The sequence below is a fragment of the Taudactylus pleione genome, unplaced genomic scaffold, assembly GCF_031769625.1.
Source record: "Taudactylus pleione unplaced genomic scaffold, aTauple2 ptg000788l, whole genome shotgun sequence".
NCBI classification, from domain to species: Eukaryota; Metazoa; Chordata; class Amphibia; order Anura; family Myobatrachidae; genus Taudactylus; species Taudactylus pleione.
This window is the reverse complement of record NW_028285190.1, coordinates 2,827,517-2,843,042: the sequence shown is the minus strand read 5'-3', so window position 1 is coordinate 2,843,042 and position 15,526 is coordinate 2,827,517. Positions and strand designations below refer to the sequence as shown.

Sequence of the window (15,526 nt, the reverse complement as noted above, 5' to 3'; positions counted from 1 at the left end):
GCTGCCCCCCCCCCCCACTAGGCTTTCTTCCTCTTTTTTTTTTTTTTTCCCCTTTTTACTATTTTTACTTAATTTACACACTTTATTATGGTCACCAGTTTATTTATAACACTTGCTTATGACACTTTCTACTTCAGGGTCCATAGGGGGTCCACAGGGTTGACCTTGGGGTTATAGCTGGAACAGGATCCATGGGCACCACACAGTTAAGCTTTTAGCTCCCAGGATGCACTTGGGTCCTCCTCTATACCCCGCCCCCGAGCCACAGGCACCTCAGTGTAAGCTGGTGCCCGGCCGGAGTCGGTCACCGCGCAGGGGGGCTGCAGGAGCAGCCCCCAGAAGCTTTTTATTTTAAGTTAGATTTTATTTATTTTTAATCTCTTTTTACTACAGACGGCAGCGAAGGGCTGTCTGTACAGACGCCCACGCTGCCGCTCTGATCCCCGACTGGCGCCGCGACGCCAGTACTGATCTGGGGATCGCGGCGGGAGGGCAGAGTCCGTACTAGCCGGACTCTGTCTACCTCCCAGGACTGCTGCCGGAGTCGCCGGGGATTCAGGTAAGCCGCGCGTCGCTGGCTAGCGGCGGCGCGCGGAATGCCTTAAATGCAGTCCTTTAGCCTCCGGTCCTGGGGACAGACCGGAGGCTGCTGGCAGTGGCGGCGGGCCCCCCCCATAACCCGTGGGACCACTAGACCACCAGGGATAAAGGGGCAAGCGGGAAGCCAGCATCCCTGGGGTTATGGCCAGCCAGGGGAGGAAGCCTTCCCTGTCAGCGGCTCCTCCCCTAAGCTCAGCGCGCCTTTCAGCACGTAGTCTGGCGTCGCTGAGCTGCATCTACTCGGCCACTCCTCCTCTGAGGTCTCCAGCGGCCATTTTCCCAGTGGCAGCGCAGATCTCAGGGAGCACGCGGACCGGTCCCCCTGTGTACCTCTCCCCTGATTAAGGACAGCGTACACAGCACTATAGCCCTCCCAGACACTGAATCTGGGCAGGTTGATTGTAGTGTAAAGGTGCAGTGAGTATTACTTCTGCATGGTATGTGACTTTTGCTAGTGCTGCCTGTCTGTGCTTATTTTCCGCTTACTGTCAGCTTATACCTATCCCTTTACTTCTCCTACAAGCCCTACAGGTGTGTGGGGGAGGGGCGTTTCTACTGACCTCACTTATATAGATCACGTATTTGTGAGGTCCGTCACATACAGTTGTGTGCTACTCAGTGCCATATTGTGGGCTGTTGTTCAGCACACCGGTGAGTGCGTTTTACTTCTACCCTGGTGCCAGATATATAATATATTCTGTCATGTCAGACGAGGAGGTTGAGTGCTCAGTGGCTCCGGTGTTGGCCTCCTGCGGACGCTGTTCTGCAGGAGTAGATAGGGAGGATTTGTCACAGGATGGCCTGTGTAGTCGATGCCAGGTGGCTCCTGGCCCATCCAGACCTTCTCTGGCGCAGGAACCACCGTGGGCGATGTTTTCTCAAGTGCTGGTGTCTATTGCGGACCGTCTGTCGGTCCCGACTGCTCTCCCTACTAGGGCGGTGCCCCAGCCGACCATCCCCCATTCCCCGGGTGTCCCGCAGTTATTGCGGAGTCCTCCTGGGTCTCAATCAGTAGGTCCCTATGCGGGGTTGCCTATGTATATACAGGCTTCCCCTGTGCCGCAGCAGCCTGTGGTACCTTTTCAGGCCCCTATGGCGACTCCTCCACCATGGGTGGATGTGCTCTCCAACTCCGTGCAAAATTTGGCGGCCGCTTCCTCGGCTTTTCAGTCAATGTTGCAGACTGACATGCCTTCTAGGATTTCAAAACGCCCACTCATGACACGGGCTGCTCAGGTATCGGACTCAGAGGGTTCCTCAGATGATGGGGAGGTCCCTGATGACACTGACTCGGACGCCTCTGTCCAGGAAATGGATACCAAGTCGTCCATTAATGTGCGAGCACTAGTTAGGGCGGTGCGAGCTATTCTTCTTATAGAGGATGAGGCACCGGTTCCTAAGTCGAAGTTTCCTAGTTTCAAAAAAACTAAGGTGGCTTCTGCGGCGTTTCCCCTGTCGGATCAGTTGACTGATCATATGGCGGTAGCTTGGCAGGCGCCCAGTAAGAGATTCCTTCCTCAGAAGCGGTTGGCTTCTAATTACCCCTTCCCTGAGGCACATTGTAAAAAATGGGAAACTCCACCGGCGGTGGATTCCCATGTCACCCGTTTAACTCGGGGCGCCACCTTACCATTACCGTCGATATCCTCGCTGAAGGATCCCACGGACAGGAAAGTTGAGACTTGCTTAAAGTCTATTTACTCCCTCTCCGTGGCGGTGGCCCGACCGTCCATGGCCATCTCCTGGGTGGCCAAGGCCATTGAGGGGTGGGCCAATGCATTGGAAGATACCTTCCCAGACGACGCTCCGGATGTCCAGCGGGCGTTGTTGGGACAAATGAGGGACGCTGCTTCTTACATTGGTGAAGCTTCTTTAGATGCTAGTCTGCTGACCTCGCGGGTATCGGCTGCAGCGGTGTCTGGCCGCCGATCCTTGTGGTTGCGGTCCTGGAGAGCGGACTCTGATTCAAAGAAGGGTCTGGAGGCCTTACCTTTCAATGGGGAATTACTATTTGGTCCGGACTTGGACAAAATAGTGGACACCCTGGCTAAATCCAAGTCGGCCTTCCTCCCTTCGGCGGCACTGCCTGCTAAGGTTCGGAGTTCGGCTTTTCGTTCCTTTCGGGTTCAGGGTAAGGCGAAAGGTCAGTCCTTCCCGAGACAGTCTGCGAGTAAGACTGCCTCTAAACCCAAGAAGCAAGCCTGGAGTGCTCGGCGCCCTTCTTCCAAGCAGGAAGATAAACCTGCGGCCTGATGGGACGGGCCTCCCTCTGGGGGACCTCAGAGTGGGAGGCCGACTTCTTCTATTTGCCCAGTGCTGGCACAATACCACCACGGATGCCTGGGTTCGAGAAGTGGTCTCCCAGGGGTACGCCCTGTCTTTTCGGCACAGACCACCCCACCAGTTTTTCTGCACAAGTCCTTCTCAGGACAAGACCAAGGCGTTACAGGTTCAGGAGGCTATAGAGTCCTTGCTGAAAGCAGGGGTCATTGTTCCCGTTCCTCTATCACAACGAGGGACGGGGTATTATTCGTCTCTGTTTCTGGTGCAGAAACCCAATGGTTCTCATCGCCCTATCCTCAACTTGAAGTCTCTGAACAAATTCCTCAGAGTTCCCAAGTTCAGGATGGAAACGTTACGTTCCATCATTCTGGCGATGGAACCGGGGGATTACATGGTGTCCCTGGACATCCAGGACGCCTACCTCCATGTTCCGATAGCATCTTCACACCAGCGGTATCTGAGGTTCGCTATCCTTCAACACCACTATCAGTTCCGGGCGCTACCCTTTGGTCTCTCCACGGCACCGAGGGTGTTCACGAAGATTATGGCGGTCATGGCCGCACATCTTCGGAACCAGAATGTACGGCTGCTGCCATATCTGGACGACCTCCTGTTGCTGGCGAGCTCCCCGGAGGTACTGCTTCAACATCTCCACCTGACGATCGCTTGCCTGCAAGCACACGGGTGGTTGATAAATTGGAAAAAGTCCTCCCTGATTCCATCACAGCGGATGGTTCATTTGGGAGCCCTGCTGGATTCGCGTCAGCAAAGGATCTTCCTGACTCCGGAGAAGGTCGCCTCCCTACAGCTGCGGATACACAGTTGCCTGAGCCGTTGCCGCCTGTCGGTCCATTCGGCTATGAGAGTTCTGGGGTCCATGGTGTCGACATTCGACATGGTGGAATTTGCCCAGTTCCATTCCCGGCCCCTGCAGGGGCTGATTCTATCAGAATGGAACGGGTTACCTCACCGGATCCGCTCTCAGGTGCTGGTGTTGTCTCCGGACGTTCGGCAATCTTTGGCTTGGTGGCTTCAGACAGCTCATCTGGTCGAGGGGCGCCCATTTTGGATCCCGGACTGGGTCCTGCTCACGACGGATGCCAGTCTGCGGGTTCGGGGGGCAGTGACCGGCTCTTTGTCGCTTCAGGGTCGTTGGTCAGCGGAAGAAGCACTTCTCCCCATCAACATCCTGGAACTGCGGGCAGTATACAGGGCCCTGCAGTCGTCCGGCCCCGCTCTTCACGGAAGGGCGGTACAGGTGCAGTCCGACAACGCCACCACGGTGGCGTATATCAACCACCAAGGCGGAACTCGCAGTCAGGCAGCGATGTCGGAGGTGTCTCGTATCCTGACTTGGGCGGAGGGTCACATTCCGGCGATCTCGGCGGTCTTCATCGCCGGAGTCCTCAATTGGGAGGCGGACTTCCTCAGCCGTCACGACGTGCATCCCGGGGAATGGTCGCTTCACCCAGAGGTGTTTCAGCTACTCGTGGACAGGTGGGGACTGCCGGGGCTGGACTTGATGGCCTCCCGTCACAATCACAAGTTGCCCGTTTACGGGTCAAGGACAAGAGACGCAGGCGCAAGTCTGGTGGACGCTCTGTCGGTGAAATGGACGTTTCACCTGGCGTATCTGTTTCCTCCGCTATCCCTGCTTCCTCGGGTTCTGCGGAAATTCAAGCAGGACGGCGGCATGCTCGTGCCGGTAGCTCCGGCGTGGCCCAGACGTCCTTGGTACTCCGATCTCAGGAGCCTCTCCATCGACGCTCCGTACCTTCTTCCTCAGCGTCGGGACCTGTTGTCTCAGGGGCCCTGCCTTTACCCGGATCTGGGTCGGCTGTCTTTGACGGCGTGGCTCTTGAGACAGCCGTCTTGAGGTCTCGGGGCTTCTCCAGTTCGGTTATTGGTACCATGCTCAGGGCACGCAAGCCTGCTTCAGCACGGATTTATCACAGAGTGTGGCACACTTACTTTCAGTGGTGTGAGTCCAGACATTATGATCCTCAGGTGTTCCGAGTTTCTAGGATCTTGGAATTTCTTCAGTCAGGATTGGATCTCGGCTTACGCCTTGCATCTCTGAAGGTTCATGTGTCCGCCTTGTCCGTGTGGTTTCAACGGCGGATTGCAATACTACCAGACGTTCACACCTTTTTCCAGGGTGTTCTCAGGATCCAGCCTCCCTTTGTGGCTCCTTGGGACTTGGCGGTGGTGCTACGGGTTCTGCAGGGTCCTCCGTTTGAGCCTCTTGAGGCGGTGGAGCTCAAGTGGCTGACATTTAAGACGGTTTTTCTCCTGGCAATTGCTTCGGCCAGGAGGGTGTCTGAATTGGGGGCGCTTTCCTGTCGCCCTCCTTTCCTGATTTTTCACCAGGACAGAGCGGTGCTCCGCACTCGTCCTGAGTTTTTGCCCAAAGTGGTCTCGAAGTTCCATATTAATCAGGAACTTGTTGTGCCAGCTTTTCAGTCCCCTGATCTTTCAGCTGGTGAGACTTCCTTAGATGTGGTCCGGGCGCTTAGAATTTATGTAGACCGGACGGCTTCGGTTAGGAAGTCTGATTCCTTGTTTATCCTCTTTGGTTTTCACAAGAGGGGTTGGCCTGCCAACAAACAAACGTTAGCCCGTTGGCTTCGTTCCGTTATTTGTGAGGCTTATGCACAAGAGGGTTTACCTGTGCCAGCCTCTGTTAAGGCTCATTCCACTCGTTCTGTGGGTCCCTCTTGGGCTGCTAGACGTGGCGCTTCTGCTGTTCAGCTGTGTAAGGCGGCCACTTGGTCTTCTATTCAAACGTTTTTGAGGTTCTATGCGTTTGACACCTTTGCCTCTCAGGATGCTTCCTTTGGGCGCCGGGTGCTCCTTTCAGCACAGGAGCGTCCCCGCCCTTAGTTGAACTGCTTTGGGACATCCCCAAGGTCAACCCTGTGGACCCCCTATGGACCCTGAAGTAGAAAACAAGAGATATGGTAAGAACTTACCTTTGTTATCTCTGTTTCTACGAAGTCCATAGGGTCCACAGGGCGCCCGCCCTGACGCACCTGGCTTCAAATGGGCTGTGTGGCTGGTCACCGGTTTTCCGTCTCCTATTGCTGTGATTATGGTTTCTTGTGTGTTCCAGTCTTCCTTCTCTCTGTTCCATATTCTCCTCCGGCCTAGGCTGCTTACCAACTGAGGTGCCTGTGGCTCGGGGGCGGGGTATAGAGGAGGACCCAAGTGCATCCTGGGAGCTAAAAGCTTAACTGTGTGGTGCCCATGGATCCTGTTCCAGCTATAACCCCAAGGTCAACCCTGTGGGACCCTATGGACTTCGTAGAAACAGAGATAACAAAGGTAAGTTCTTACCATATCTCTTGTTTTAATGTTCTCATATGACACTTTCATATATTTACAATATATTGAAGGCAACTTCAACAATGTTGACCATACCTTGTACTTTTTTTTTTTTTACCCTTTTCAAATTTGTAAAGCGAAAACTTTCAATAAAAAGGTGAATAAAAATAAACCTATACCCAATAAATACACATTTCAGTACATGGCCAGAGAGAGCAGGTACGTAGCCAACTAGCCTGCAGTCTGTTAAATGGAAAATGAATGAGAGATGAACATAAAACTTAAACATAAACCTATTTGGAGGTATATTTAATAAAAAGTGATGCCTATAGCAGCCAATCACTTTCTAGCTCTCATTTATCTATTACATTCTAGGAAATAATAGCTAGAATTTTATTGGTTGCTATGGAAAATAACATCACTTTCCCTTTTTAGAATTTGCAATAAACCCACTAGTGTTGTGGAAGTTTTGTAATTCTGCATCCTGTAAAAAATCTAAAACGTGAGTGTCCGACAATGTTGGACCTGGCTTCCATTGGAAAAAAAAAATGTCTTACTTAAAGTCCTTTTAGGGCAGTGTCCAGATGGGATCTCATGTAGGTCAAAAAGCTGATTCAGCAGGCCTTCAATTGCTGTGATGTCCCTGACCCTGTCCTTCTGGGCAAACGCATGAATATTATGCACTGTGAATTACTGCACATCAAGTTTGCCAGGATGTCAGTCTCAGCCTGTTTAGAGACGCGCCTCCCTCCTAACAAAGCTACTGCTGGAGAGGAGAATTTGGTGGGCATATTTATTAAAGAAGAAACACTACTCTTTGTTTTGTGTGCATTATTAAGTTCACTAATGCACAGTATCATTTGATAAGACACACTTATAGATACACAGGGGGTGTCTGAGTCTACCTATAAGGCAGGAGTGGACTGCTGTTGAACTACATATCCCAGCATGCCTGCCAAAGTTTTGGCATGCCCTGATAGCAAAACTCAGACGGGAGTTGCTGGTATGTGTAGTCCCACAGCAGCTGGTCGGGCTACTTACTGACCACCACTGCTTTAAGGAGTTTTTAATGACCACGCGCAGCAACAGCATTGGTGACTCCTACAGTCTATAACAAAAAAAAAAATCATTCAAATCACAATTTGAAAGCGGAGAAGCATTATTATAAAACAGTATGTATTGTCGTATATCTAATGCCTTATTTGTCAAAGTTCAATGTATCAAAAAAGAAATTGTACCCACTTCTGAGTCATTCAAAACCAGAACAAACACTAAAGGGATTGCAACCCCCCCCCCCCCCCCCCTCCTGAGTGAAACCTTCCTATAAAGCCTCTGCAAGTTTCTATTCTTCCCCAACGCCTCCGCTGCTGCTGTTGGAAGTTATCATTGTGTTACAGCATATCCCAGGAAGCGCCTGCCACTTGCTCACAAATGGTTCTCAGAATATCTTTCTTCACTATTTATGGAATGAAATGTTCCTAGCTAACAGAGAATACCAGTGTCAGCATGCGCATAATTAACAGCTCTGGGGCTTATTTTTTCCTTTTTGAACATTTTTAATATTTTTAATTTAATAAGAAAGCAGAAATATTTCATACTGTCTCAATTAATGCCAAGGGACGCATCTCGGACGTGAACCCCATAATGTTAGGGACGCTGGTATAGAGGAGCCTTGACGTTGGCCCAGCGCTTATTCATATATTTGCAAGTGTATGTAAACCAATACCTCTGAATTTCTATTATCATGTAGGATTCAAGTATTTTTGTTGATTTTGCTGCAGTGTGCTGGAGGGAAAATCCCTTTTTTTCTGTAGCTCAGTGTAAACCCCGTCCTTTACAAGCACCTGTGCAATGTCATTAAGTTGATGTGAGCGACCACCATACTTTTTGTTTAAAGCCTGTATGTGTATATTTGGAATTATTTTTTTTTTTATCTAAGCCCGTTCCCATGTAATGTTTACAATGGGCTATAGAGAAATATACCTGTATCACAGTGTATACGGAAATGATTATTTTACATTCTGTGACGTTGCACCGTACGCACACATGTGAATTGCGCATTTGAACCCCTACCTATGGTCTAGTGGTCTCTCGCCATTTGATGACCACCACCAAAGGTGCTGCTGGTGCATCCACGTTCGGCCTGATCACCATACAGTCAGATTTGGATAACTGGTGCGTGCTCCAATAAACCTTAATGTTCTGTAATTTTTCAGATCTTTCCATGCGCGGCAACTAGGAAATCTTAAGAAAACATGTTTTTGTTTGTTTTTCTCTTTTCAAAAACTCCCTTTAACCTTTATGACCAGATTAAATTATACAGTATACTCTGCATCTGTTACACCGGAAATGCCATACAGTCATTATGTGCACATAGGGCATTCTGTGGGTATCATATTATCGAAAATGTATCTTTACTTTATTTGGGTTATGTAGGGAAAATGTAACAGGAATTTGAAGAGTATTCTATTTGCCTGAGGGAAGGTTGTCCATGACATTATGCACATTTTCATTTAATTACCTTGTCTGCCATAAGTCGCGTACACACCTGAAAGATATACTGCAGATCAAGTGATCTGCAGATATATATTTAGCTGGGCATTCATGCTCACTGAACGGCCATCATCTATCCAGCAGCCGCGGGTCCCATTGGCTTGGAGGCAGGTTGGGGCCACCCCCCTCCCTGCGGCTGCCGCTGTTTGTGCACGGACGGTCTGCAGACCGCCCGTACACACTTGCCGATACAGATATGTCTGCAGACCGCCCGTACACACTTGCCGATACAGATATGTCTGCAGACCGCCCGTACACACTTGCCGATACAGATATGTCTGCAGACCCCTGAACACACTTGCCGATACAGATATGTCTGCAGACCCCTGTACACACTTGTCCATACAGATATGTCTGCAGACCGCCCGTACACACTTGCTGATAGACCGATATGTCTGCAGACATATCTGTCCATTGGCTGTGCAGCACAGGCAATGCGATAGGTCTGTGAACGACGCGGTTCACAGACATATCGTCTGTACACACTGGCCGACGGCCGGCAGATATATTGGCCGATCAATTGATCGGCCAGTGTGTACCCAGCAATAAGCCTGTTGCATTTATCCTAATACAGTATATCGTTTTCTTATCCTTTGCTGCATAGTGTTTGGAGTGTTCTCCAGGATTCATTTGGATTCGGTAAACCTGCTTAATGCCGGGAGATGTAGACCTGTGGGTAGTCTGCTGTTGGTCTGTTGGCTCACCCGGTGTGTGAAAATGGTGATTTGTTGGCAATGATAAATAAGATGGAGATTAAAGGCCGTATTCTAAGCAGGGCTTGTGGAATAGCATAGTTAAGTGAAATATTATGCAGTCTGCATACAAATGTGCCTGGTGTCTCTTGTATAAAGACAGCTGAATGATGAAAGCAAGAATTGTTAACTCTCGCCTCCCCCCGTAAAACACTGAGCCTATAACGTGGGTATCTCAGCCTGAACCTGCTCTTCCACTGTACATGGGGCTCATTTTTACCCATGCTGTGATGCTGTGTTGTCCCTACTTACTCATACTCCTGTACATATATATATATATATATATATATATATATATATATATATATATTATTCGCCCTCCTATTCATTGTAAATGTAAACGCAATGTCAACCCGGTGCATCTTTCTGTAGAGGCAATTTAGGGCTCTTTTAAAGGTATGATTAATTAGGGATTACTTGATCTTTATTTTCAAACCCCTTTTCAGTAAGACGACTATGTAAAAAATATTATACACAGATTTTTGAAATCTAATACAGAGTTAAGCAACATGTGGCCTCCAGCTGCTGTGGAACTACACATCCCAGCAAGTTTTGGTCCTAAGCCACGATGGGACTACGTCTCCCTTGTCTTCCCCTCCATGGCAATAATAATCGGTGATAATTGATTAATATATGTTGGTTTTATTTATAAGACAATTAAGCAAAGCTTCACTCTGACATATAGATTTATACATGTATATAATATACCCATGTACGGTTTTGGGGAATGGTAGTTTCATGTAATGGATTTAGTGTTCTCTCTGTCTCCTCATTCCCGCTCTCCATTACTGGAAGTGCAAAAGGTGACATTCCTATAGCTCGGCAGCAATTTTATTCCAATTTATAGTTCCCTAAATCATTTATTATACTTGGTGGAGACTAATTGCTTGTACATTTCTATACTGCATCACCCCGTGCTCCTTTATACCAGTAGATGCATTTGAGAGAGTCATCATATTTTCTGTAAGATGTTTATCGGCTGCATACAGCGTCTTCACATCGTTGCACATATTTGTTGTGACTGAATTAAGTCCCCAGTCATTTCTATTTACCTGGTTTTTAGATGGCGTTATGTATTGTATCTAGAACAGAAGTGTGTGTACGCCGCGCTCACCTGTCTTGCACTGTAATTTGTGGGTAAAGATGTAACTACACAAAACCTAAAGTTTGCGGAATTGTTTCAGAAGTGTTTGGATATAAAGGGTTAACCTGCTATGTCCCTCTGGCAGTGTAAGGGTTGATGTCACTACTCTGATTTAAAGGTATTTGAAGTATGCAAGTCATGCAAGGTTATACCATTTAGTATTGTGTGTATTTGCACATTCCTTTGGTTAAGAGAACAGGGGAACATGAGTCTGCTAAATGTACATGTACTGTAGGTTAGATCCTGAGCAATAACCAGATAATCCTGGCAATATAGTCACAACTGGTTGTATTGTCCTGGGAACATAGTACATAGCTTTCTGAGAAAGGACTGGGTACTCTGATTACACCGGGAATATTGACAAGATCTATATAGCTGAGATTTATATTATGATTTACTTCTAGAACTTGGCAATTGTGTATGTCTGTGTTTGTATGTGTTACACTAATACAGCTCCTTAATGTACAAGGAACTTCATTTCATTGCATTTAGGGGTTTGAAGTCTACTGAAGATAAAGATTTGGCTATATTAAAGAAAATGTTTGTGGGACTAGAGGATGGGCAAAGGTACCGGAGTTATGACTGAGGCACTTCACCAGCAGCAGTGTAGCATAGTAGCATATGCACCTGTATCCTCTGATGTCACGGTGGAGTTCTGTGTGATGGGCACCAGTTGACCAGGGATTGCAGAGTCCCCATAATTGTAAGCGTGCATGGTGTACTCGGGGTTTCTACTAAATGGATTTGCCTTAGAGCTTATAGGGCTTTGTGAAGTCCCAACCACAGGAGAAATTATATAGTTCTTTATGTTGCTTGTCCAAGGGGGGGGGAAATCTATCTGTTTTCTGGGTGCCCATTAGTGATGGGCATCCAACGGACCTATTCAATTGTTTCTCCGATTGGGCCCGGTTATCACACTCGTCGAGCCCGAATGCACAGGGCTTACGCGCCTAAGCCAGTCTAAAGGCACTCGGAGCCAATCAGTGAAACTAATGAGCATCAAGAGTGCCCCCCAAAAAAGCAACCATTAATGGTGTGTACACACTGTATGATAAAAATGCACAATATGAATATCGACCATATCGTTATCGTTCAGATCGTTCATATTTTGGGGCCTACCAACCCACAAACGACCAGCGATGTGTGGGCACGTATGGCCGATAAATAACGATATCGACCAATGTCCGTGCATACAGGCCAACCGCATCGATATCGACCAGGTTACATAGGGACCCGTGATCGTTGGGCGCTGGCCCGTCGGTGGTGGTGTGCGGAATGAACGATAACTATCATCCAGCACATGGGTAAAGTGCATGACAATCGGTCAGCGATAACGTTATTGCTGACTGATCGTACTGTGTGTACGAACCATAAACTACATACACACTAGACTATTTTTATGGACGATAACAATCTCGTTCAATGATATATAGTTCGGTGTATATGCAGTGAACGATGCGCGATCCCGCGGGTCGCTAACGATGTCTTTTGTCGTCCATACATGCAGGCCAATCTGACGATATCGTCAAGAATTGCCTGGTCAGAGATGTGGCAGGATGACTTCACTGAAATAGCTTTTAAAACTATCTTTCAGTGTGTACACCAATATCGTTTGTCCTGCACTACAGAAAGCACAAGAGAAATCTTTTCCCAATATCGTTCATGCAGCACATCGTCTAGTGTGTATGAGCCTTTAGAGCTCTCCAGTAGTGTTGCATTCACAAAGCATGGTGAGTAATGAGGTTCTGGATCATGGGAAGAAAGCTATTCATGAGCGTAACTTGCCATTTGTAGGTTCTCTACTTTTTGTTCCCTAATATATTTGCAGAGTTCTAATATGATGAAAATAAAAGGGAATGCGATGATCCTTTCTGGTACGGTTTATGGGCCTGATTCAGAAAGGATCGCTGATGCGATTGCAATAGCGATTGCACACGCAGTCCCACTGCGATCATAAACTAATCCACTGCTATCGCTATGCCATTGCAGCACAACATACGGATGCCGGCTTTACCATGATTGCGAAACCTTCGGTAACATCGAGCACCATCGCAGCCTCGCGCACACTTTCACAAGCTCTGACCTTACTCAGAAATTGCTAACCTTCCGGTGCGCAGTGAGGCTAATTATATGCACGCTCCTGCAGAGGCTACTGAGAGCCCACTTTCCCCAAAAAACTTTAAGTGTCCCAATATAAAATGTGACCGAAAACCCATCTGGCCGTACATCTTCTCCAACCCCCCCCCCTTCCCCATTCATTGACTTTGCTACTAGGTCTTTTATTGTGAGTTAAATGTGTATGTGTAATGTTTCTGCTCAGGGGGGGTATTCATGAAAGCTTGGAGAGAGAGAAAACTGTAAGATGAAGTACCAACCAGTCTGCTCCTAACTGTTGGTCCTCAAACACAACCTGTAAAGTGACAGAAGCTGATTGGCTGGTACTTTCTCAATATTTTATCTCTCTCCAAGTTTTCATGAATACCCCTCCCATTAATTAGTCTGGTTACTTGAACTGAATGAAGATACTCCCTGATATGTTCTCTCCTAGGTATAGTGATATCGGCTTCTTCCCCTCTTATGTTATACAGGGAGAAATACCGATAGAAGCATTTAGCTAGCTGTGAGGAGCATTTTGATCCTTATCATTTTAATAGTAGGTATGAATTAATTCTTCCCAGGGACCTCGCCAACTGCTTCCTGCTTCTCTGATTGTCTATGTGCTGTAATTGTGCAGGTGATCGGTACCGTTCCCATGTTCAGCCAAAGTCAACAAGAATATTGTAAACTTCTTTTTTTAAATGCAATCCAGTAAATATCTCTTTGAAAAGCAGACACAGACACGGGTTATACTATGTGTGGGGAAATTGGATTCATTGACTTGCACTCTGAATTTGAAAGTTGTGATTGTAGCATTAGACATACTTTAAAGTTGCCTTGTTCCCTCCTGCAGGCGCCAGACAAGAGGAAAGCGCTAGAGGAGACCAAGGCCTACACGACCCAGTCCTTGGCCAGCGTCGCCTACCAGATCAATGCATTGGCCAACAATGTGCTCCAGCTGCTGGACATCCAGGCTTCCCAGCTGCGGAGGATGGAATCCTCCATCAATCACATCTCCCAGGTAAGGTCATCATCCCATCTCGGCTCCGGCTTCTCTGTACAGGGGAGTGGGAGGAAGGGCATGACGAAACCTGTCCGGATTATCTCGCAGGTATTAGGAGCTTATCAGGAGGACAGAAGCTGTTTGACTTATACTGGTGGGGAGTAAAACTAATCATAACTTTATCTCAGGGCTCCTGTCAGTAAAACCTGTTGAATGACCCTGCAGTTATATCATTTTCACAAAAAGTTCCCAATAACGGGCTGTTTGATTAATGACAGCTGCATGTCGAACATAAATAAAATGACCGGCAGCTCTTATTCTTTGCCATCCATGTAGAGTTTTACATTGGTGGTCAGGGTCCAGTGATCATCTAAAGCTGGGTACACACGTAAAGATTTTCTGTCCAACCATCCAACTAGGTGATTGGTTGGAATGAAAATCTGGTAACATATGGGAGTAACTGATGATCAGCAATTTGCTCCTAAATGCCAGAAAACAGATTAAAATGGTCGTCAGACAAGTTTGTTAAATGTTTGATTTAAACAATTTGTTCAAACAGCTTTTGTCCATTATCCGGCATTTGGGAGCAAATTGCTGATTGTCATTTACTTTCATACCTTACCAGATTTTCATTCCAACCAATCAACTAGTTGGATGGTTGGACAGAAAATCTTTACGTGTGTATGCAGCTTAAGCGAGATTTAGAAATGCTTTTTTGTTTTTTATATAAGTATCGGATTTTGTTAGCTTGCATTTATATAGTGCCACAGAATATTCTGTTGCGTTTTTATTAGGCAACTATTTCTGTTTTTAAGTGTTGGTGCATTGTTTAAGAAAATACATGTTTAACCAGTTATCTCAATTAGGGATGTAATATTACTTTGTGCCTTATCTGCCGTGCCAGCACTAGTACAGATTATAGAATGGAGACCGCCAATTAGGCGACTTCTGTTTTTACCTCTACAATTTTCACATGGAAATTGTTTTAATAGTTTCCTGTCCAGACACTTAAGAATAATGCATGAGAGCAAATCAAAGCTGTAAAGAGACAGTTATAGATCGTGTTTTCCCAAAAGCAATCTCAAATGCACCATTATAATCCCTGTTTTTCTGTTTTCCTTTGGCCGGGAAGTTGGTCCTGAAGCTGTTTAGTGCGACTGTTACAAGTTAAATCGGAGAATGCCGCTTCTTGCTAGGGTGGCTTTGTAACATCCAAGTGAACTGGCAGAGGGGAGACCTATTCAGCACCCAAAGTTTTCTTCTAGTGCATAGAGAGATGATGCATAGTGTGTCCGGGGACGAGTCTCTAGATGGCGGCCACTGTACTGAGGGGGCGCCATTTTCAAATTAACTATTGGTGTTAGACGCCATGTATTGTAAATATTTAATGTGCTGTGCATTAAATGGTTTACTGGTTGTGGTATTGTGTGTAAGAATGGGATAAAAATTGGGCCTGTGAGCCCTGAATGTAGATATCCTTTGACTCTGATATGAGAATACTTCTGTAACATCTGTATGCTGTGAATGGTCCCTGCACCATTAGCGACGGGACATAGGAATCTCTGTACTGATAATTGCGGAACTGCCTATTTTATTAAGGAACCATATCGCGGGAGATATTTTCATTTTCAATGATATTATCCCCGCTATGTACAAAGGGGAACTCGCAGTGACGGCAGTTGCGGTAACTGCGAGTTATATCCACGGCATTATGCAAAAGTCTTTTGTAAAAGACTTCTCCTTTGGACCCTGACACTGCGCATACGCACA

General features: G+C 47.1%; 1 protein-coding gene across 11 annotated transcripts in view; it reads left to right on the top strand.

Moving 5' to 3' along the window:
* ABI1 (abl interactor 1) overlaps positions 1 to 15,526 on the top strand; it is an 86,094-nt gene that overhangs the window by 29,095 nt on the left and 41,473 nt on the right. For all 11 annotated transcript variants that reach the window (XM_088457870.1, XM_088457868.1, XM_088457865.1 and 8 more), the window contains exon 2: positions 13,607 to 13,774. In XM_088457870.1, coding sequence (XP_088313996.1) covers positions 13,607 to 13,774 — 168 coding nt within the window. The remainder of the gene's footprint in view (positions 1 to 13,606; positions 13,775 to 15,526) is intronic.